At 41.5% G+C, this 22,388-nt stretch overlaps 1 protein-coding gene across 5 annotated transcripts in view; it reads right to left on the bottom strand.

Annotated features, from left to right (window-relative positions):
• LOC144685974 (teneurin-2-like) overlaps positions 1-22,388 on the bottom strand; it is a 555,228-nt gene that overhangs the window by 352,010 nt on the left and 180,830 nt on the right. For 4 of the 5 annotated variants that reach the window (XM_078551058.1, XM_078551057.1, XM_078551055.1 and 1 more), the window contains exon 2: positions 4,495-4,707. The exons of the other annotated variant lie outside the window; for it this stretch is intronic. In XM_078551058.1, the coding sequence (XP_078407184.1) occupies positions 4,495-4,707 (213 nt within the window). The remainder of the gene's footprint in view (positions 1-4,494; positions 4,708-22,388) is intronic. 5 annotated transcript variants of the gene reach the window in all.

The following is a 22,388-nucleotide window of genomic DNA, read 5'->3' on the forward strand; positions in this document are numbered from 1 at the left end:
ACATCAGCAGTTGTAAACAGGTTCTAAAAGGTCCATCATTGTGATCGGTGAGTGTGTGCTTATTCTGCCTCAGAAGGTGGTCGCCTGTCAAATTGATAAAGGCTCCTACATTGGCGTATACGGCACATGTCTGAAACTAGGGTCAGGCCCTTTACATATGCAAATAGAGGCCCCAAGCTGATATGAGGTAACCATTCATAAAGTTGGAAAGTGTATGATTGCAATCAGGCACCGTGCATGAACGGTCATATTCCCCTGATGCTTGAGGTCGCTGAAAGCTACCACCAGAAAAATAAGTTTCATTCCTTTTTTATTTTCCTTATTGTGAAGCAGAGAGAGGGAGTGTTCCTTCAGCTTCCACAGTAAATCTGCTGAGCATACCTAGCCACTGCTCAACCCCCTCCTGACTGCCCTCCCCCCCCGGACTCTTTTGATAATCTTGGCACTGATGAGCTATCTCCGGAGCTATGACTGTGGGGCTCATTGCTAAGAAGTGAATGGGTCCGAGGGACCAATTTATCACGATCCTGCCGCTGGCCTCATTTGGCTAGTTTTTAAGACATTGAATTACCTGGAATGTGACAATTTTATCATCTGCTGAAATATAGGGTGGAATTTTATCTGCTGCATGCCATTCCCTATGGCAGAACAGGAAGCGGGTACCATTTCTGTTCTTTTGTTTTTTTCTGGTTCTCACACAATTACAATTAAAATTTAAAGTGTCACCAGCGTGCGATCACTTGGCGGAGGAAGCGTTTCGGTGGTGAAGCAAGCAGTCAGCTGACAATGCAGCAAATACGGGTTGGCTATAAAATAGCCTCCTGGACAAACAACCTGTTTCATCACAGCCACAACTTTCCTGCCCAACTCCATTGCCATTAACATAAGAATTATTGAGAGATCAAAGGTGGCACAGGTGTTCTTCAAATTCAAATTTCACTTGTAAACGTTACATTGGTTTCACTTAATTCATGTGTGCATCATCATTATCTGTTGAGGCTAGCTTAGAGGGCGAAATGTACTTGTACATCTCATGGTCAACACGCATTAATGGTTACAGCGGGGGGTTAGGGACATTTCTTTATTGTGGAAGAAATGGTGATGTGTTTTTGCATTCACGCTTTATTGAATGTTCATGTTAGTGTCCAGTCTTATACTCGCCACTCTGTGGGGCATGGTTAAACTTGCAGGCCCAGCTGGACCTCCCTTCTCTGCATTGTAAATGGCGTTTTCTGGGTTCACTCTCAGCAGAGATAATTGAAATGTTTTAAGTGAACCTGTAAGGACTCTGTCAGCCCACACCCTGAGATGGACTCGCATGTGGACAGTACCTCAGACACAACTGCACAAAGCTGAATGTTGCACACACCTTTAAATGAACGTGAAGCGTGCCACAAGATTCCCATGCGCCACTGGCTTTATCTTGAAGGTAGGATGTAAGTTAAAAAAAAGTTTTACCCTAATGAGCTGCAAACACGCCGCTGACTTAACCTCTGCATCTCAACCCACTGTTGGGAAATCAAAATTTCGGCTCTTGCCTAATTCAGTCGCCACTTTTCTTGCTCTTGCAGGCTCGATTAAATACCCTCCCATAGCAACCATTTTGCATATAGCAAGATCCTCCAAACAGCAATTCAATGATATGTTGGATAGTCTGTTTTCGATGGAGTTGTATGAGGATCTTAGACATGGCATTGTGAGAACTCCCTGCTCTGCTTCAAATAGAGTTGTCAAAGAATTTATAAGCTAGATAGCTATAATCTTAAACACTACTTTAAAACAAAGGGGTCTAAATATCTGCTTAAAAGGGATTCTTAAGGATGGTTATAAGGATAATGAGTAAGATGACGTTTCTTAGTTTAAATTGAAGAATCAAAATAAAAGGCAATGACCATAGTGCAGGACACTGCCAAGTCTCGAAAGAGTAAAATACAAGATGATGAATAAGGATACTGTAACTCGATGGCACCTCAGGTTTTAAAAACATAAAGGTTGTAGTATAAAGCCAAGACAGAGAGGTAAGGAATTTCAGGAAGGAAGAAATTAGATTAGAATCAGCTCAAAGATTCTAAGAAAAGCTGTGATGAAGAGAGAGGTTACAAGTGAGTGAGGCATAGCCCAGTTTATGTCCTGTCCACAAGTGCAAGACTGACATGTTTCTGGGTCCACGATGAATCATCTGTTAAATACAACCAGTCAGGGTTTATCATTATAGGATGTGAAACCACTGTCCTGCAGTTTTGCTTGAGTACATTGTGTACAGAAGAAGTAGAGAGGTTTACCTTCCTTTGGTTTACCTATGATTGACCTGGTTTGTTTGAGTGCAGACCATGAGAGAGAAAATAGTACATGTTTTACAGAGGGAATAACCTTAGTGGGCCAATTGTCCTTTCCTTATTCAATATCTTCTAACTGGGCTTACTCGGGCAGGTAAGTGGGGATAGAAGAATAACTTTTTTCCAAGATGTATTTTCAAATTAAAATCAGTTGAGCTGGTTCCAGTTGTTGGATACACATATTTCACACATTTCATGATTGAGAATATTGTGAGGTTATTTCATCAGGGCACATCAGAGTGTCTGACCCGACTGCTATTTGCCCAGTTATAAAAGAAGTAGATTAGGGTACATTTCCTTCTGCAACACAATGGATCAACACTAAAATTGTGACATCTGCTTCAATAGCATACAGCACGGTCATGAGAGTAAAATTCTCAAAAATAAATGTTAGAACAAAATCCAACACCCAATGGCCATAGATAGTGCTGCAGTACGTATAAAAACCAATACCTTTTTACAATCTCATGGGTTATTTGAAGCTCGGTATCATGGACACTAAATCATGTTTCTTGCACACAATGCCAACAATGTATAACTGCATTACTGATTATATATTTTAATGCAGAACATTTGCAATCAAAAACAAATGAGTCCATCTTTTCCAAGGCACACTCATCTCAGATAGATGGTGAAAGGACATTACCAGCAAGCTGCAGTGTTTGAAACCGTTTGCTCTGCATTTAAAATGGCCACTACATCATCCCCTGTGTCAACGTTATCGGATTTGCTGACCAACACAATTAATTAAATTCACGTTCGTACTGTATTTTATTAAAATACAGACTCAGCGATATTGTTTAAATTCAAGTCTCTCCGGGGACACAGTTGTTCAATTTTCCTTCCTTCCTTTTGAGTTATTTTTCAGACTTGAGTACATATGTTTCTAACTGTTGCGGTGAACCACAAGACAATATAATTGTGTGTGAATTAAGGTAATTGGCAAAAGAAACAGGGGAAATGAGGAGTCATTGTTATTGTACATAGAGATTTTTAATGATCTGAGGTGTACTGCCTGAAAGGATGGTGATAGCAGATTCAATAATACATTTCAAAAGGGAATTGGATATATACTTGAAGGAAAAAAGGGAAAACACTTACATTTATATACCACTTTACATGGCCACTGGATGTTTCAAAATGTTTTATAGCCAATGAAGTACAAAGAACTACAGGCATATGGGGAAGGAGCAGAGAAATATGACTAATGGGGTAGCTCTTTTCAAGAGTCTGGATAGACAAGATGGGTTGAATTGCCTTCTGGGCTGCATGATTCTATGAAAAGGAATGAAGAAGAGGCCATGAGGAGAGTGATTCCTGAGTTGAAAAAATAAATTCTCTCACACTTTAAAATGGGACTTAGGAAATAGGAAGTTGTGTAGGCACATCCCACTTTCTGACTCATTGGAATGTAGTTTTGGTCAGATGTTGAGGCTGTTTACATTGCAGTTTACCATTTAATGATGTTCTGAAATTGTGTGTTTTAGGGAAAGTGTTCCATTATCCTAATATGAATGGGAATCTTCAATTTACCAATTCAATTTCAAAATGTTTTTCCCAATTACTTTGCCTTAGAATAGTTAAATTTATTTGTCCGGGCAGTTACAGCAGCTATGATTGATGTCCCTTCTACAAATAATAAATGAATTACCACAATGATGTAATGGATCCTTAGAAGAGTTGTAATTATATTTCCTTCCAATCTGCACTTTAAATTATCACAAAGAAGCAAAATAATTCAAAATAGGAAATAGCATCATTGATGAAGGGAATCTTGGAAAATGTTATTAATGAACATGAAAATTCAGAGCTGCTAAATTACAGACCGAGAGAAAATAAAGAAATAGAAAAAGTGTAAGAACAAATATCTCTAATATGATCTTCTGCCTGCTACAATGCTCTTCCAGCAGAACGGATATATCTACGTTTCTTCCAATATGCTGTTTTATCAAATTATTTAACAACGGGGAATTTCAACAACTCACTGGCTTGCACCTGCTCATTAACAATGAACTAGGCCAGTCAACATACAAGAGAGAAAGTGACTACTTAATCTAAGTGAAAGAAAGTCACAAAGATATGATGTGAGGACAAACCTCTGTAAAAAGAACAAGATGGCATTGAATGTGAATTTAGGCAGATATAAGCATATTCTTACCATTACTGGGAGGTGGTAGTGCACCAGAACCTGCTCGCAATAGGTATGAGTTTATGGCGAACTCCTCATTGGGGTTGGACTCGAGAGCTGGATGAGAGACGCTGCTGTCAAGCAATGGCATTTGGTAGTCTTTCACACTAGATGATGAAAGATGGGTGCTGGTCTGCTGGGCAAATGGATGGCTGGGCGATGATGAATGTGGGATGGGACGACCTGGGGAAAAGAGGGTCAGTTGTTGAAAGGTGTTAAATTACATGATGCACAATTTTTCAGTTAAAGTGCACCAGAAACCATAACTGTGCATTGCCCAGAGATGTAGCCCTGTGTGGGACCACCATTTTCCTCATTAGGCATTCTTGTGAATGAAATAGATTTAGAATTGAAGCTAGCCAAGTTCAACAATCCATCTCACCCAGAAGCCATGTTTAATGGAGTATGATTCATGCAAGGAATAGATGGGAACAGTTTCTCCCAAAGATGATTTAAACTGATGAAATTGCTGAGTGCTATATCCAACAGAAAAATCTACTTTTTGGGACCAGTTATAGTTTGTTGTTTTAAATTAATGAAATGGTTACTATTAAAGGTTTTTCTTTGTCAATTTTCTCCTCAACATTCTACTCCTGTAAGTATAAACTCCTTGCTGAATATAGCTCCACAGGGCACCAGTTGCCCTTGGATTCCTTGCCAAGTAGCCAATGTATATGTGAGTTTTGATGGTGAACATTCACAGGCAATTTGACTGTGAGGGACATCATAATTGAATCCAATCATGGCCTTACCTGATGTTCACACATGCAGACTTCCAGTAGGGTCAAAAATTGAAGATTAATCAGAAAATAGGAACCCTATCCGATTTTCTCCTCCCTATAACCCTGGGACACCAATACCAATCTTAAAGACACCTACCACAAATAAATGCAAAATACTGCAGATGCTGGAAATCTGAAACAAAAACAGAAAATGCTGGAAAAACTCAGCGGGCAGAATTTTGCCATCGGCGAGCAGGGGGCGGGGCCCGCTCACCGACATGTAAAATGATGTGGGATGACATCGGGCACAACCCCCGACGTCATCCCGCCCCATTTAAATTTTCAGGAAGGTGGGGGCGCAGCAAAATCAGCTGCGGGGCCGCTGACCTGTCAATGGACAATTGAGGCCATTGACAGGATCATTTGAACAATTAAAGGACCTGCCCGTCCAACCTTAAGGTTGGCGGGCAGGCCAGGAGCCCCGGCGGCAATTAGAGAAAACATGAAACCTCATCCAGCGGCGGGATGAGGTTTCATGCAGGGTTTTAAAAATGTTAATAAAGTTATTCTATAAATTATGAACATGTCTCATTTCATGGGGGACATGTTGGGGATTTTTTTTCTTCTATTTTTAATATTTTTCAAAGTGCAGCGGTCTCCCTGAGGCAGCACTTAGCCTCAGGGAGATGTGAGCTCTTTCGTGCGCATGTGCGAAAGAGCGCACTCTCGCTTTTAGGGAATCCCCCCCCCCACCCGCACAGGAAGCTCATAGCGCTTCCCGTTGGACGTCATGCTGGGTGGGCCTTAATTGGCCCGCCCACGTAAAATGGCGGTGCGGCCTGCTTCGCTGGCGGGGATCGGCTCCCTGCCTGCCGGAGATTGGGTTGGGCCCGCCCGCCCGACAGGCAGAAAATTCTGCCTAGCAGGACTAACAGCATCTGTGGAGAAAAAAAAAGAGTTAACGTTTCGAGTCCGTATGACTCGAAATCGTAACAACTCTGAAGAAGTGTCACACGGACTCAAAACGTTAACTCTGTTTTTTTTCTCCACAGATGCGGTTCGGTCTGCTGAGTTTTTCCAGCATCTTCTGTTTTTCTACCACAAATAAAGGTCCTACCACAAATAAATGTTGAGCATCCCATCTATCTGAGCATTAGATTCCAAAATGGTGATCCTGATTTGGGAAGCAGATTATTGAAATAATTATTATAAATTTACTGTGATTATAAAATAATAACAAGCAATTAGGAAGGCAAGTGCTTTGTTTGCCTTTATTGCAAAGGGTTTGGAATATAAGCATAAGGGAGTACTGCTGCAATTATATAGTGCTTTGATGACACCTCACCTGGAATAGTGTATACAGTATTGGTCTTCTTACCTAAGGAAAAATATACTTGACTTGAAGAGGGTGCCAGGAAGATAAACTAATCAGTGAAAAAGGGTGGGAAAATGGAGTTGAGGTTCAAGATCAGCCATGACCTTATTGAATAACGGTGTAGGCTCAAGGGGTCATACGGCCTACTATTGCTCCTCTATCTTGCCTTATTGAAAAATGACTATGCTGGCTTTAGGCCTAAGATGTTTGAATAATTTTGATGTAATATATGTAACTGCTTTGAGCAAATGCCTTCCTACAAACAATTTACACAGATAGACTAACTCTTGTACATTCCAGGAATTGCTGTGAGTTATGTCATTAATTCAACATTATATCTGTTTGCACTTATAAATGTGTTAATAAAATCTTTCTTTGAGGGTTCGACAGATTTTGTAGGGTATTTTATTCTGATCACGCAGAACATTAGAGCTTCTATGACTGGATTACCGACTACAACATGTAGTTCTTTTTGTCTATTAGAACTGAAACTCCTTACAGAGAAGGCCAGCGATATACTTTACTGTTTGCCCACAAGAAAGCAACAGACACTTCACTTCGGGCATGAGCAACTGATGTTAACTCCAACAATATTCAGCTGATTTCAGCCCAAATATGTTTAGCATCTTTTGGCGTGCATGATAACCAGAATGTGTATGGCTGTCTGGCAAATGCTACAGTCAGAAATTTAGAGACAAGTTCCTAAGCTAATGACAAACTGGTTAAAAATTATTATAAAGATGCAAATGTTTCTAGTTTCATTGTGCCAATGTATTCAGGTAATAAATTGCTGAAACTCTGCAGCAAACTTTGTTTTGCCACGATGCACTACTCTTGGCTTTTTTTAATCAACCAGATTTCAGTACATTTTCAGATTTCTCTACACATCTTTTACTGGATCTATAATTTTTTTAACAAAGAAGCAATTTTTCCACTGTTGAGTGACTAAATACGGGATACGGAACTCGGAAGTGCAAAATGTTTTAGTGTGACAGGCAATATGATTGGCGCAGGCTTGGAGGGCCGAAGGGCCTGTTCCTGTGCTGTACTTTTCTTTGTTCTTTGTTCTTTAATTCAAACTAGGCAACAAAGAAAGTGAATTGTGATAAAAGGTCCCACCTGAAACATTAATCTATTTTTTTTTCTTGCTGATCTTGATTGCCCGCTGTTCCATTTGCTTTTACAGATTTCCAGCAATTAAATCCCAATAGGGCATTTACTTTCAAGAAAAGTAGTTAGAGAGACCAATAAAGTTAAGAAGGTCATCTCCTGTGTCGACTTTGTTCAATAATTGGAAGAAACCATTGAGCTATCCATGTTACAAGAAGCCAAGGATAAAAGTGGCAAATCCTGAATTTCTCAATATCTGGGATATGAAAAAAAGATACAAAAGTGTTTTTCCTATTTAAAAAAAAATGAAGCAACCAGTTTTCAGGATGTATCACCCCATATATTCGCAAGCAGCCAATTTCCTGTAAACAAACTAAAATAACTCATTGATTAACCTGAGAAAATAGTCACCAATTCCATGGTTTTACTAATTCATCAGCATGTGAACAATCTACTCTCTCCTTGGTCAATCAGTTAAAATGCTATTAAAAGGTGGTTGGTAATTTGGCTGACTCAAATTTGAAGATTGTTTACTCAAACTAGTAACTATTTATTTATTATAATAAAAACAAAATACTGCGAACGCTGGAAATCTGAAACAAAAACAGCAAATACTGGAAAGACTCAGAAGGTCTAACAGCATCTGTGGAAAGAAAAAAAAAGTTAACGTTTTGAGTTCGTACGACTCTTCTTCAGAGCTAAAGAGAAGTAAAGATGTGATGAAATTTATACTGTTTAAGGGAGGGTGGAGCAGGTGAAGCTGAATAGAAGGCCAGTGAAAGGTGGAGGCAAAGGAGAGATTGCCAGAGATGTCATGGACAAAAGGACAAAGGGATGTTAATGATAGTGATATTGGATAGAGGAGGTCCTGAGGGTGGCATTAAGGTCAGAAAGCAGAATGTGGTAATAGCAGGACAAGGGTAAGCACTCTGGAAAGAACAATGTGAACAACTGACAGATGGCCCTTGTCAGGGTGGGATGGGGGGAGGGGACGATGGTGGGAAAAAAGATTGAAAATAGGATGCAAGGTGGGGATAAAACAATGAATAAAAATGAAAATAAATAAAAAATAAATATAAGTGGATAAAAAATAAAAATGAAAATGAATATTGAAAAAAAAGGTATAGAAAAGGGTTACCCCTTTTGATGGAGGAGAGAGTTCATAGTCTGAAGTTGTTGGATTCAATGTTAAGTCCGGAAGGCTGCAAAATGCCTTACTGGAAGATGAGGTGCTGTTCTTCCAGTTTGCGTTGGGCTTCACTGGAACATTGCAGCAGGCCAAGGATGGACATGAAGGTATGAGAACTCAGTGTTACTGAGTTCAACAACTTCAGACCATGAACTCTCCCCTCCATCCTCACCCCCTTTTTTCAATATTCATTTTCATTATTTTTTATCCACTTATATATATTTTTATTCATTGTTTTATCCCAATATTGTATCCTATTTTCAATCTTTTATCCCACCACCATCCCCTCCCCCCACCCAACAAGGGCCATCTGTCATTTGTTCATGTTGTTCTTTCCAGAGTGCTTACCCTTGTCCTGCTATTATCACATTCTGCTTTCTGACCTTAATGCCACCACTAGCACCTCCTCTAGCCAATATCACTATCATTAACACCCCTTAGTCCTTTTGTCCATGACAACTCAGGTGATCTCTCCTTTGCCTCCACCTTTCACTGGCCTTCTATCGAGCTTCACCTGCTCCACCCCCCACTTAAACAGTATAAATTTCATCACATCTTTACTTCTCTTTAGCTCTGAAGAAGTGTCATATGGATACAAAATGTTAACTATTTATTTATTCTTCATTGAGTGGAGACCAACCTTTCTTCAGCTATTTTTCTTTTTTCCCTTTCCTTTTTCTCTGCCATTCAGCAGTCCTGGAAGAGCAACCTGGTCCTTTGGCTGTTTACTCAAACTCAGTATGTGTAGGGTTGCTTTGTGAACCAACATTATGTGCATCACTCCTTTGGCACAAATTTCATAATTTGATTTTCAGTCCATTTACAATTACTTGCTGAAAGTACATTTATCCAGGGGCGTAATTAGATTCACTACTGTCTGCTATTTGTTTACAACTAACATAACACTTGGTAATAATTCTTTTTGCGTTGATCTGTCCTGTCCGATAATGGAGTAGAAATTCTCGCAATGCTCATATCCTTCAGAAAATCTCTGAATTACTTAACAAGCACAATTAGAATGTGCAAAGGAAAATTATGCTGTCTCTCAAAAGCATGTTTCAGTTCACCAGCTGGAAAATGAACTTGCCACCCTTCCTAACACACCACATGGTGTTCATAGAGTTGCAAACACTGGTTGGACATATTCCGAGAGCTTCATCAAATGACCTGCACTTCCAACTGCCCCACCCAGTCAAATAGTCTTTTTCCCTTCTCCAATATTTTTTAACTAATAAACAAGTTTTTTTTAAAAGAAAATTTAAAAAAAATAATTTTTAAAATATTCCCGTGATTTTTCTCCAGTCTCCAGAGTATTAACCTTCACCTCTGGATTATTAGTCCACTAACATTACCTTTACCCCGCCATAGTCCTCTAACATTGCAAAACTGCAAAAGGAAACTCTATGCTCAAAGAGTTAAGTTGCTGCTAGCTATTAATACTTATGGAAAAAACAGAACATATTTAATTGTTGATCTGAGTCAGCAATTAAAATTGTATCTCACATTCAAATTTTTTTTTAAAAGAACAGCCTTTTTTCTGGGGGCTTTCACTCAGTGGGGTGGAGTGGTGGTGATTCATTCTGCTGTTCAAATGCACTTGGCAGTCAGTTCACGGATGGTCTAGCATGCAGACTGAGATTTGGTGATTGGCTTTCTTCCCTCAGTTAGAGAATGATACATGGTGCAAAATGGGTCACTAAAGAGGAAGGGGAGACATGAAAAATGAATGAAAAACGGGAGTATAAATACTTGTAAAAATAAATTAGCACAACACTTCAGAAGTGCTTTGCCGAGTAACTTTAATATGATGTGTGAAGTTGTTTTTTTTCTCGCTACAGGTTGCAGGTTTCAACAACCTACTATTCTCGAAACAGGGCAGGTTGCGTTCATTGTGTTAAGCCACATTTTCCACAAGCTCATATTTTCATGCAATCTTAATAAAAGCAGCTGATGTCAGGTCATGTTAACCACTCGGTCCTGACAGCTTAAGCATTTGCTAAATCTGTCTCTCAACAATTAGGCTGAACCTCATGATGCTTTTTGCATCTCTGCCTGTTTACATAAGTTAATTTTCCACAAATGCAATCTGTTTGCAATCATGAGACAGACTCTCATCTATTCCATTTCAACGAACAATGAAATAAAACAAGCAGGTACAACAAATATTTTAATTAATCACTCATCCCTGATGGATGCACAATTATGCTGTTTTTTTTTATTTTGTTTGCAATTATTGTCATTGAATGGCAGGGAGGGGGACTTTTCAAATAAACAGTCATTTTCAAATTGTGAATTTTCATAACTCCAGTTGAAAAAAATCACTTGCAGGGAAAAAAAATAACTGGGCTATTCATATTCATTTCATTAAAATATTCTGACAGCATTGGAACGAAAGGTAGAGAAAGAGAGAAGACTTTGCTAAGGGCGGCATAACCTCTCCCCACCCCAACCTTAAACAGAGCTGTAGGATGAAAGAGCAGGATACTGGTTTACTAAATTAACTGAAATGAGTCTTCAATCTCCAAACCCTTCCCCTTATCCATAACCATGACCTTGCCCCTTTGCTCTCTAATTAACTCTCTAATTAAGTGCCTGACAGTTTTATTATTCCACAAACATAAATAACCTTTAGAAAAAATTGAAAGGACCTTTGACAACTGCACAGGGTGTGTACATTGAATTGTATCTAAGGATCTAACGAGTAGACACTGTTTTACTTCATGCAATCTTCAAGCAGTGCTAAAGCTATCTTTAAAAAAAAGAGCTATCTTTGAACAGAAGAGAGGGACAAAGCTGACATTATAGCTCAGGCATTTTGGATGGGGTAAACATAATAAGGGAGGAAATAATATGTTGTCTAGGTTTTTTCAATGTGGTTAAATCACCAGGCTCAAATGAAATGTATCCCAGGTGGCAAGGGAAGCAAGGGATGAAATAGCAGAAGTTCTGACCATCATTCTCCAATCCTCTCTGGCTAACAGGTATGGCGCCAGCGGATTGGAGGACTGCTAATGTTGTACAGTTGTTTAAAAAGGAAGGGACAGCTCCAGTAATTCTTGACCAGTCAGTCTAACCTCAGTGGTAAACAAATTAATGGAAATAATTTTGAGAGATAGTATCAATCATTATTTTGACAGGTACAGATTAATCAAGGACAGCCAACGTGGATTTGTTAAGGTGGTAACAAGGAGGGTCAATGAGAGTTAATAAATTTAATGTAGTCTAGGTGGATTTTAGCAAGGTTTTTAACATGGCAGACTGATCAGTAAATTCAAAACTCACAGAATCCAAGGGAAAGTAGTTATATCCAAAATTGGCTCAGAAAATGGGCAATTAGGGATGGGCAATTAGGGATGGGGAACAAATGTTGGCCTTGCCAGTGACGAGTATGTATATAGTCATACACACAGAGAGGCATGGATTTTATGTGGCATTGCTCATGGAAAGTTGGACGATGCATGATTTTATAAGGTCAGAAATGTTACACAGGACATAGGTTTCCAATTTTCAACAGGGCCTTTAAAGGGTCCGGTCTGGTGTAGGCCGCAACCCCACAACCTGCACCCCTGACCTGGCCGGCTCCATTGCGGGAATAGGCATTCCTTGTCCTCCCCCAGAGTTGGGCCCAGATTTTCACATTTTCAGAGTCCAGCCAGGTTTTCAATGGGTCATGGTTCATGGCACTTCAGAGCAGTTGTGAACCATAGTCTACATGAGGAGACCTTTTAAAAAGTAAATTCAAAAAGGCCTTCTTATGCTCCCCATGCCAAGCTATGCCCCCTACCTATCACCTATGGCCCCTCATGTCCCTATGTTAAGCAACGGCACTTCCATGCCCATTCACCCACTATACATTGTATAGATGCAATGAACCCTATAGTGACAGGGTTTTGTAAAAAAAAGGCTCTAAGAAACGCATTCATTGATTACTTTCCACTTTCTTAAAAAAGCTGCTTTTTAAAAGTATCAATCATCTAGGCCCTTTAAAATATCAATAGCTGGGACTGCAGGCAATTGAAACCTCTTAAACTTGTGTAAATAAACATTGTGAAATTGACAGCAGAAATCAGGGAGCCAGGGCTGTCAATCAAGCAATGTTTTCTTTGGGGCTCAGATGTTTCAAAAGGCTAATGGATTTCTGTGCTCTCAGCCCAGAGGCTGAGCCTTGGCTAAGAGCCCTGGCAAAAGGCCCTTATCTTGGTATGGGGGGGCCATACAGGACATAGTGGGTGGGTGCGGGGCATGGGGTGGAATGGATGGGGCATGTGGAGTGTGTGGGGGTGGGTTGAGGGCGGGAGGGCCTTCTTGCTTTTATTTTAACCGGGACAGCACCGAGGCAGGCCTCACGCCCCTCATCCCACAATCTCTTCTGATTTATAAGCTACAGATGCCTGACTGCAGCACGCACCCACCCCCCCCGCACAATGAAAATTTCTTCCAAGGTGGGCAGGCTGAGCTGGGAATTTTTCCGACTCCTGCTACCTACCTCAAGGATGAAAATCGAAGCCATGGTATCTTATTCTGCTGCAGAGGTGGATCGTTGTTTCTTTAAGACCACACAATGTAATTGTGAAGTAAAGGAAGATTCTGGTCATTCAAAGTTCAGCTGCTGTTCAGCAAATTGGAATATACTTGCCCACTTCAGGATCCAGTTCGGAAGCATGCAGCATCTCAATTTTTTTTGTACTTGTAACAAAGTTCAATGACTGAAGTGCGATGCCTGTGCAGCTGTTTTTCACACACTAGTTCAACTCCTATGGCAGCTCCAAAGGGAAATGAGCATCTTCTGATACATGCTGACGCTAAACAGTGTGCCATTTAGAGTTTGTTGGCTTTGTTAGTCTTTGAGAATGGAGAATGAAATCATTTGTTGGAAGAGGAAAGTAAAGAGGATTTGGAATTTAGCAGGGATTTGGGATAGAGTATTAAAAGAAAAATAATACTATGAAAGGAGCAGCTGGGTTGTCGTTGGGTTGTATCGGGTGGGGGTGGTGGTGGCAGTGGTGCAGCAGGGAATATATGACCACTGAGAGTTCCTTAAGTCACTTCTTTGTATTTGATTCATAAGTCACGTACCTCATCAATTTTGATTCGCTGTTTTACTTTGAGCCAATCAGGGAAGGTAATATATAAATAAAACTTGACGGGGTGGTTTTAACTTAGCTAGGAGCACAAAATAGAAGATAATGAATCGGCTGCCTGTATTTCACCTGCCCAATTTTATTTCCTAATGAAGTTATTTTGCAGCACATTTTAGAAATACTGAAACCATATGCAGCTTTGGTCAAATTAACACAGGCTGAGGGTTGAATGTTTGGCCTAGGTTACCCATGTGGCGCATATGGAAATGTTCAGATTTCACTCACTTGAAAGGAAAGCGACCAGAATTTAAAATAACAACAGGGCCACAAAATGTGCACAGGAATCACGATGTGTGATTAACCCACGCTGACTGTTTCTGATGCAGGCAGCGCACAAACTTCACGTTGCCTGCTCATTTATATGATTGCAGTGAGTAGCCAGTCTAAGTGCACTGACTGACTATGCCTTAGCAAAGGACACAAAATCACAGGAGGCTAGTACCACTTAAAACTAGCATGTGCTACTTGAAGTCAGCCTGCACCTCTTAATACGAGGGTGCACTTTGATTGGAGGAGGTGCTGGAAGTGTCTGGGGAAGAGTGTCTGACCTGCAAGAAAAGTGAATATGGTGCAACAGGAGAGGCCGTGGCTATCAAAAGATGATGATTGCTCATACCTAACCCTCCTTCTCACATCTCACTTGCCCCACACCCCACAATCTCTTCTGATGTATAAGCTAGAGAAGCTCTAAACACACATCTTGGGGTTTCGCTCTCCATCTCACTACAACTCTATGCTTGTGCCTTGCTCCTTCCAGAGACCCAAGAGCTGTAACCTGGCCTGGCAATGGAGGATGAGAAGCAGATTGAAGAGCAGGAGGTCAGCAGTGAAGAAGAGCCTCTATATTTATTCTCAAATTAGCCACCAGCTCAGATACTGACACCGTGCACACTAAAGAGGCACAAGTGGCCTACAGCTAGGGCAGAGGGAAAGGGTAGCACACCTGCCAGCTTGCTGGAGGGTGAAGTCACACACAACTTCTGTGCCAGAGGGCTCAGGTGAGGACTTTGATGGATGTGTACAGAAAAAAGCTGATATGGCATTAGACACCGCCAGAAGACATGGGCCTTCTAAGGTCACAGCTGTGTAAGGCCATGTGCAGTCTCCTCCACTGAAAGTTAGCAACCTTTTACCAGCAATGCTGCAGCCATTGGGGTAACACTTCATAGGAACTATAGAAGAAGGAAAGCACATGGAGAATGAGCATCAAGGGAATATGCATCAAGCGAAGTTTGGTTTGTTAACTTTACCATGGAAAATTGAATGGTGTGATTGATGAAGTTGTTTTGAAATGTTTGTTTTGTGGTGGCTTTTATTTCAGCATTGTGGCCAAGAAAATGCTGTGATGGTCAGTAAAAGGAAGTTAAGGTGTGGGTATGCTGTTGAGTGGGAAATTGGGATTGCAATTACTGGTATCACAGCTGGATGAACTGATCACATATAGTTCAGCTGGAAAGAAGCTCTGCTGTTTTCCTCATCCCTTTCTCTTGCTCCTCCTCTGCCTCCTTCTCCTCTTCCTCCTCAGCTTCATGCCCTATACCTGGTGGCAAGGACGGTTCCTTCATGATGATGAGGTTGTGCAGGATGCACCAGACTATGAAGAATTGTGACACAGATCCTGAAGAATATTGCAGGGCCCTTCCAGAGCAGTCCAGGCACTGGAAGCATTGCTTAAGTACCCCAATGACACAAATACATCTTCTGTGGTTCTCATTATGTGCATACTGCCCACATGGGCAAGGATTGTACACCAGAGTCATCAGCTGGATAATCAATTGATAGCCCTTGTCACCCATTAACCACTCTCTTGTTTCTCTTGCTGGTTCAAATCCAGATGGCACAGTGAACTGACACAAAATGAAGGACCCATGGCTGCTGCCAAGATAATCGGCATTAATTTGCATAATAGATAACCGGCATTAATTTGCACTGAGTATTGTTGTACACCAGCTGGGCATTGAGGGAGTGGAACCCTTTTTGGCTGAGGTATATCTCTGTATATACATGTGGTGCCCACAAAATGACATGTGTACAGTCAATGGCGCACTGCATCATGCAGAAGCCTGTTATCCTGTCAAAGCCACCTATTTCTTAACCAGGAAGGGTGGATGCAATGTATCACCGTCTCTTTGCAAATGGAGTGTCAATGACCTCCCTTGAACAACAATGGATAACAACATCTCGCCTGCTCCAGTTGGAAAGAACCCGATGCTATCAAGTTCCAGGCTACAGTCACCTTTACAGCCACTGGCAATACTATCCTTGCCCCCTGCTATGAAGCTGCTTGCAGTGGTGGCACTTCCTCAGTGAAATGGAGACACTGCACTCAAAGTTCTTGCTGAGGGTGGAGATCAGAAAATTGTTCCCTGAAGACCCTTACTAGATATGGTCTCCTGCTGAGAGCACTTCTCCCTTTCATCCTCCTCCCTCTTCTCGCAACTTCTGTCACCTCTGCTTATTCTACTTGTCATGCTGCGGGCCAGGGAGAAATAGGAACTACAGTAATTGTGACTAGGAACAATGGTGAGAGTAGAACCTTTGAAGTGAGAAGCAAAGCTCTCACCATGTGCTCCACCGCTCCCAATAGACTTCAGTAACTTAGCAGTGCAAGCCACCAAGTACACAGCTAACTCAGCATCAGCCAGTAGAAATCAATCACCAACTAATCAGAAAGTGGTAAAGTGGATGATGCTCCCTTTAAACAGCACTGGTGGGGCTTTACTGCTGCTGAACATGTGTTTGGCTGTATGAGGTTAAGAGGGGACATAACTGGAACAATGAGGTTGAACGTATTACACGCCACAAACTGTTACTTTACAGGTATAGCACTGGCATCTACCTGGCAATGTGGAAAATTAATCACAAAATTATCAGTGCAAAAGGAGGCCATTTGGCCCATTGAGTCTGCACTGGCTCTCTGAAAGAGCATTTTACCTAGTCCCACTCCCCTGTCTTATCCCCGTAACCCTGCACCTTTTCTCTTTGATTGCCAAGGTATGTCCTGCCCACAAAAAGCAGCAGAAATCCAACCCGGCCAATTACTGGCCCTTCAATCTAGCCTCCATCATCAGCCAAGTGATAGGATTGATGCAGAACAGATCTCGTTGCTCAAACCTAGGCATACATGAAGCTCTGTGGGTCATCAGTAGCAACAGAATTATTTTCCACCACAGTCTGTAACCTCGTGGCCCAGCATATCCCTCACTCCACCATTTACCAGTAAGCCAAGAAACCAAGGGCAGAATTTTTAGGTTGGCGTGTGGGTGCGTGCCCAATCTGATTGGACACAAAATTGCATGGGATGACGTCGGGCGAGAATCCTGATGTCATCCCGCGCTCGCACGATATTTCAGTCGGCGGGAGCGCACAAAAGCTGGAAGTGCGTCTGCCAACAATTAAGAGGCCTATTAAGGTCATTAAATTTATAATTTTCCCTTATGTTTGGCGGACAGGCGAATCGGTCAGGTGGACTTTGCATTTTTCATGAAACCTCATCCAAGGGTGGGATGAGGTTTCCGTTATTATACAAAAAAGAAAATCTGCGGACAGCGTTTTTATCATGTATATGTTCAGGTGACTGTGATGCATGGATATTTTTTTTCCTGGTTGTACAAACTTTATTTATTGGTTTTAAAGTCTTCAGCTCCCTGAGGCAGCTCTCTGCCTTCAGAGAGCTTTCATTCAGTGCTTGCCCACGCCCGCACTTACGTCAGCGCCCGCCCTCCTCCCGCCCCCATCCTGGCAGCGCTGAGCATTTCAGTGCACACTTCAAACTGGCTGGCTATTAATTGGCCAGCCAGGGTGAAATCGCGGTCCAGGGTCGATCATGGACAGCAGTCCGTTCGCCGGCCGCTCCTGGGCCTGCCGATCGCGCCCACATGCAGCCTAAAAATTCTGCCCCAACACTGGATCAATGAAGAGTGTTGGAGACCATGCCAGAAGAAGCAGAGGGCATGCCTAAAAATGAAGTGCCAACTTGGTGAAGCTACAACACAAGACTACATGCATGTTGAACAATGGAAGCAGGTGGAACTAAGTGATTCCACAACCAACAGATCAAAACTCTGCAGTCCTGCACACCTAGTCATGAAAGGTGGTGGACAATTAAACAACTAATGGGAGCTGGTAGCTACATGAGCATCCATATCCTCAATTCTGGCAGAGACCAGCACAACAATGCAAAGGACAACGCTGAAGCATTTGCAACCATCTTCATCCAGAGGTGCCGTGGCACAAACTTAGCAATAACCTGCCCACTGATGCTCAGTTTGGGTTCCGCCGGGGCCACCTCAGCTCCTGAGCTCATTACAGGCTATGGTCCAACCATGAACAAAAGAGCTGAACTCACGAGGTGAGGTGAGAGTAACTGCCCTTGATATTAAAGCCACATTTGGCCGAGTGTGGCATCAAGGAGCCCGAGCAACACCAAAATCAATGGGAATCGGGGGAAAACACTCTACTGGTTGGAGTCATACCTGGCACAAAGGGAGATGGTTGTGGTTGTTGGAGGTCAATCATCTCAGTCCCAGGACATCACTGCAGGAGTTCCTCAGGGTCGTGTCCTAGACCCAAACATTTTCAGCTGCTTCATCATAAGGTCAGAAGTGGGGATGTTCGCTGATGATTGCACAATGTTCAGCATCGTTTCCAACTCCTCAGTTACTATAGTAGTCTGTGACTATATGCAGCAAGATCTGGACAATATTCAGGCTTGGGTTCATAACTGGCAAGTAACATTCATGCCACACAAGTGTCAGGCAATGACCATCTCCAACAAGGGAGAGTCTAACCATTGCCCCTTGACATTCAATACCATCACTGACTCCCCCACTATTTACATCCTGGGGTTACCATTAAGCAGAAACTGAGCTGCGCCAGACATATAAATACCGTGGCTACAAAAGCAGTTTAGAGACTGGGAATTCTGCAGTGAGTAATTCATCTTCTGACTCCCCAAAGCCTGTCCACCATCTACAAGGGACAAGTCAAGAGTGCAATGGAATACCTTCTACTTGCCCAAATGAGTGCAGCACCAACAACACTCAAGAAGCTCGACGCCAGGACAAAGCAGCTGGCTTGATTGGCACACCATCCACTAGCTTAACACTCACTCCCTCCACCACTAAGTGGCAGCAGTGTATACCATATATGCACAGCCGCAACTCACCAAGGCTCCTTCAACAACAGCTTCCAAGCCCGTGACCTCTACCACTTAGGAGGACAAAGTCAGCAGATGCAATGGGAGCACCACCACCTGGAAGTTCCCCTCCAAGTCAGGGCCAGTGATAGGTGCAGCCACCTATTTCCATTATTTTTAAATGTATTCCCATCCATTGTTTCATCTCCACCTTTTAGCCTATTTTGATCCCTTCCCCCCACCCCACCCCCACTAGGGCTATCTGTCACTTGCTCTTCCTTAATGTCACCATTAGGGCATTCCTTAGCTAATATCACCACTGTCAACACCCCTTTGTCCTTTTGTCTATGACATCTTTGGCAATCTCTTCTTTGCCTGCACCTATCACTGGCCCTCTATCCAGCTCTACCTGATCTACCAGCTTATATTGCACCTCATTTCTATTTTCTCTCAGTTCTGATGAAGATTCATACGGACTCGAAACGTTAACTGTGTTCCTCTCTGCAGATGTTGTCAGACCTGCTGAGTTTTTCCAGCTATTTTTGTTTTTGTTTCAGATTTCCAGCATCCACAGTATTTTGCTTTTATCATGTACAACATAGTTGTTTCACTTACAAGTGTCAGAAATAAACCTAACTCTGCAACTGCTACACTAAAGACTCTACAGTCAGACACACTTAGTATATAAATCATTCATAGAATTGGCCCTGGAAGAATGTTTCCATAAGACAGTCTAACTTTTTGTAGCTTTAATTAAATTGTACCTTAATGCTCAAACAGTAAACTCAAACATTGGTGTTGGTTGTACATCCTACAGAAATGTTTAAAACATTCATTTTAAAAAGTGCAAAGCAATTTCTATGGGATCTAATTAAAATGGGTGACACTTGATTGTGCAGAACTTACTGTCACCTTTGTTCCTGAATGTTTATTTTTAATTTGTTAGAATTATTCTACAACATACTGCATTATGGCTTTGAGATTGCGTTTCCACACCTTCTACAAATTCCCAAGAGTTGCATTTATTTTCAGCACATTGTAAGTTGAGATCAGTTTCGAAAAAACAATGGACGCATACCACTGATTTTAGTGTGGGAATTGGAGGGAGAAGAAGGCAAATATTCAGCTTTGCAAGATGAACCTGCAGTGATATTTGAAAGCGGGGAAAACAAGGCCAAATCATTTAAAATTACATGACATTTTAAGTGTACCTAAGCATGGAACTCTGAAAATCAGGACACAGTTGGGTGAAATCAGAACTGAAGGTTGTCTTACAACAAAACACAAGTCTTAACAGCTGGTGGAAGTATATTTGTTCAAATACAAATGGAAGACTGTGGGTATGGTTGGAAAATATTTTCTTTAATTTTTTTTCATCTTTGTGGAGTTCCTGTGGCGATGTGGTTTGGTTAGAGGCAAAGGCTCTTGCAAATTTGGCACTGGTGACTGTTGCGTACAAAAAAAAGACTTAGAGGTATTATTCTGGAGTATCAACAAGCAGGTCAGATTCCTCCTAACTAAATTAATTTTCCGACGTGTTACGGTTTAACTTGTTGATGTAAGGTAAGTGGTGACAGCACTAGGTAGGGGTGTGTTATCTCTTAGTGACAGCTAGGAGTCAGCATACCTGTCACTTGATTTTAGTCCATTATTCTTCTTTCTCCATTATTTTGTTCAGCCCTTTGAATGAATTCTTTGTTTCCCTGAACACTAACCTATTTTTACCTCTTTTCAAGGACCGACAGATCGGTTGTGCATTTCCAGTGTTGTAAATTCCACCAACACCCATCCACCCCATCTTGCCGCAATTTTCAGCACTTATAGATCTTTTTATCTGCTCCAACACATGGCAGATATAGGCTTTGTAGGAAATCATGTCCCACACAATGACAAGTAGGCTCTCAATTTCTTGATGATACCCACTTTCATCCATCTTCACTCTGTTTGCCCCACATTAGATTAGATGTGACTATCTCACAAAAGAGCAGAGTGACTGTAACTAAAAATATTTTTCAGCCCTTACAGAAGATGTCTGGTCAATTTTTTTATCAATGTCCTATTTTCAGTTCTGAAGGTAACATGGGTTTTCTTCTTTTCAAAGTTCAAATTGATATCTCCCCACAGTGATGTGATCAGGAGTTATTTTTCTGAGTGGGGGATTAACCATTCTGTAGAAAATGTTGTCATCAACTGACATCAATTTGATAATCTTCACCAGATCATTGAAGAGGACAAAAAACAGAACAGAAATAAGAACCTTTCTCTGAGTTATAGATGTAGTAAAAATATAGAAGTAATAATATGGTGAATTTATCATGATTAAAATCTTTGAGACTTTGATGATGAGAAATCATCTGGACTGATAGGGCCAGATTAGAAAGAACAAGCTTAAATTGAGAAGAGGGAAGGTTGCGTTTGACCAATTTACTGAATTTCTTGGAGGAATTTACAGATCTGTTGAGTTAGTCAGTGGATAATATCTAACTGCAATTCAGAAAGGCATCTGGTAGTGTCATACATGATACATGGATTCTCCAGGTGCATGCACAAGGATAGATGTTGGATTGTTGTACAAATACCCAACCAGTTTACTAATGCTCTATAGAGAAGGAAATGTGCTTCCTTATCTGGGCCAGCTCATATGCCCTACACTATGACCCACTCTCCAAAGTGGCCTAGACAGCCATTTAGTTACTTCAAAAATTCTTAAGGGCAGCTAGGAATGGGCGATAAATGGTGGCCTTGCCAGTGATGTCTACGCAAATGAAACAAGGGTAGCTTAGACATATACAAAACATTACAAAGTGTTAATGATGTAATGTTTGCAGCCTTTGAGGAGCTAAGAACCCACTTCAACCGCTGATCAGCTATGTAACAATGAGGCCTAAATATTATATTCCATTAAATTTGATGGCTACATAAATTTCAACTTGTTCAAAACATTATCAACCAGGTCCTGTCCTTTGTCTTATATTCCATCATGGGATGTGGGCATTGCTGACTAGACCAGCATTTATTGCCCATCCCTAATTGCCCTTGAGAAGATGGTGATGAGCTGCCTTCTTGAACTGTTGCAGTCCATCTGGTGTGGGTACATCCACAGTGCTGTTAGGGAGGATGTTCAAAGATTTTGACCCAGCAACAATGAAGGAATAGCGATATATTTCCAAGTCAGGGTGGTGTGTGGCTT

Source organism: Cetorhinus maximus, chromosome 10, assembly GCF_964194155.1.
Source record: "Cetorhinus maximus chromosome 10, sCetMax3.hap1.1, whole genome shotgun sequence".
NCBI lineage: Eukaryota > Metazoa > Chordata > Chondrichthyes > Lamniformes > Cetorhinidae > Cetorhinus > Cetorhinus maximus.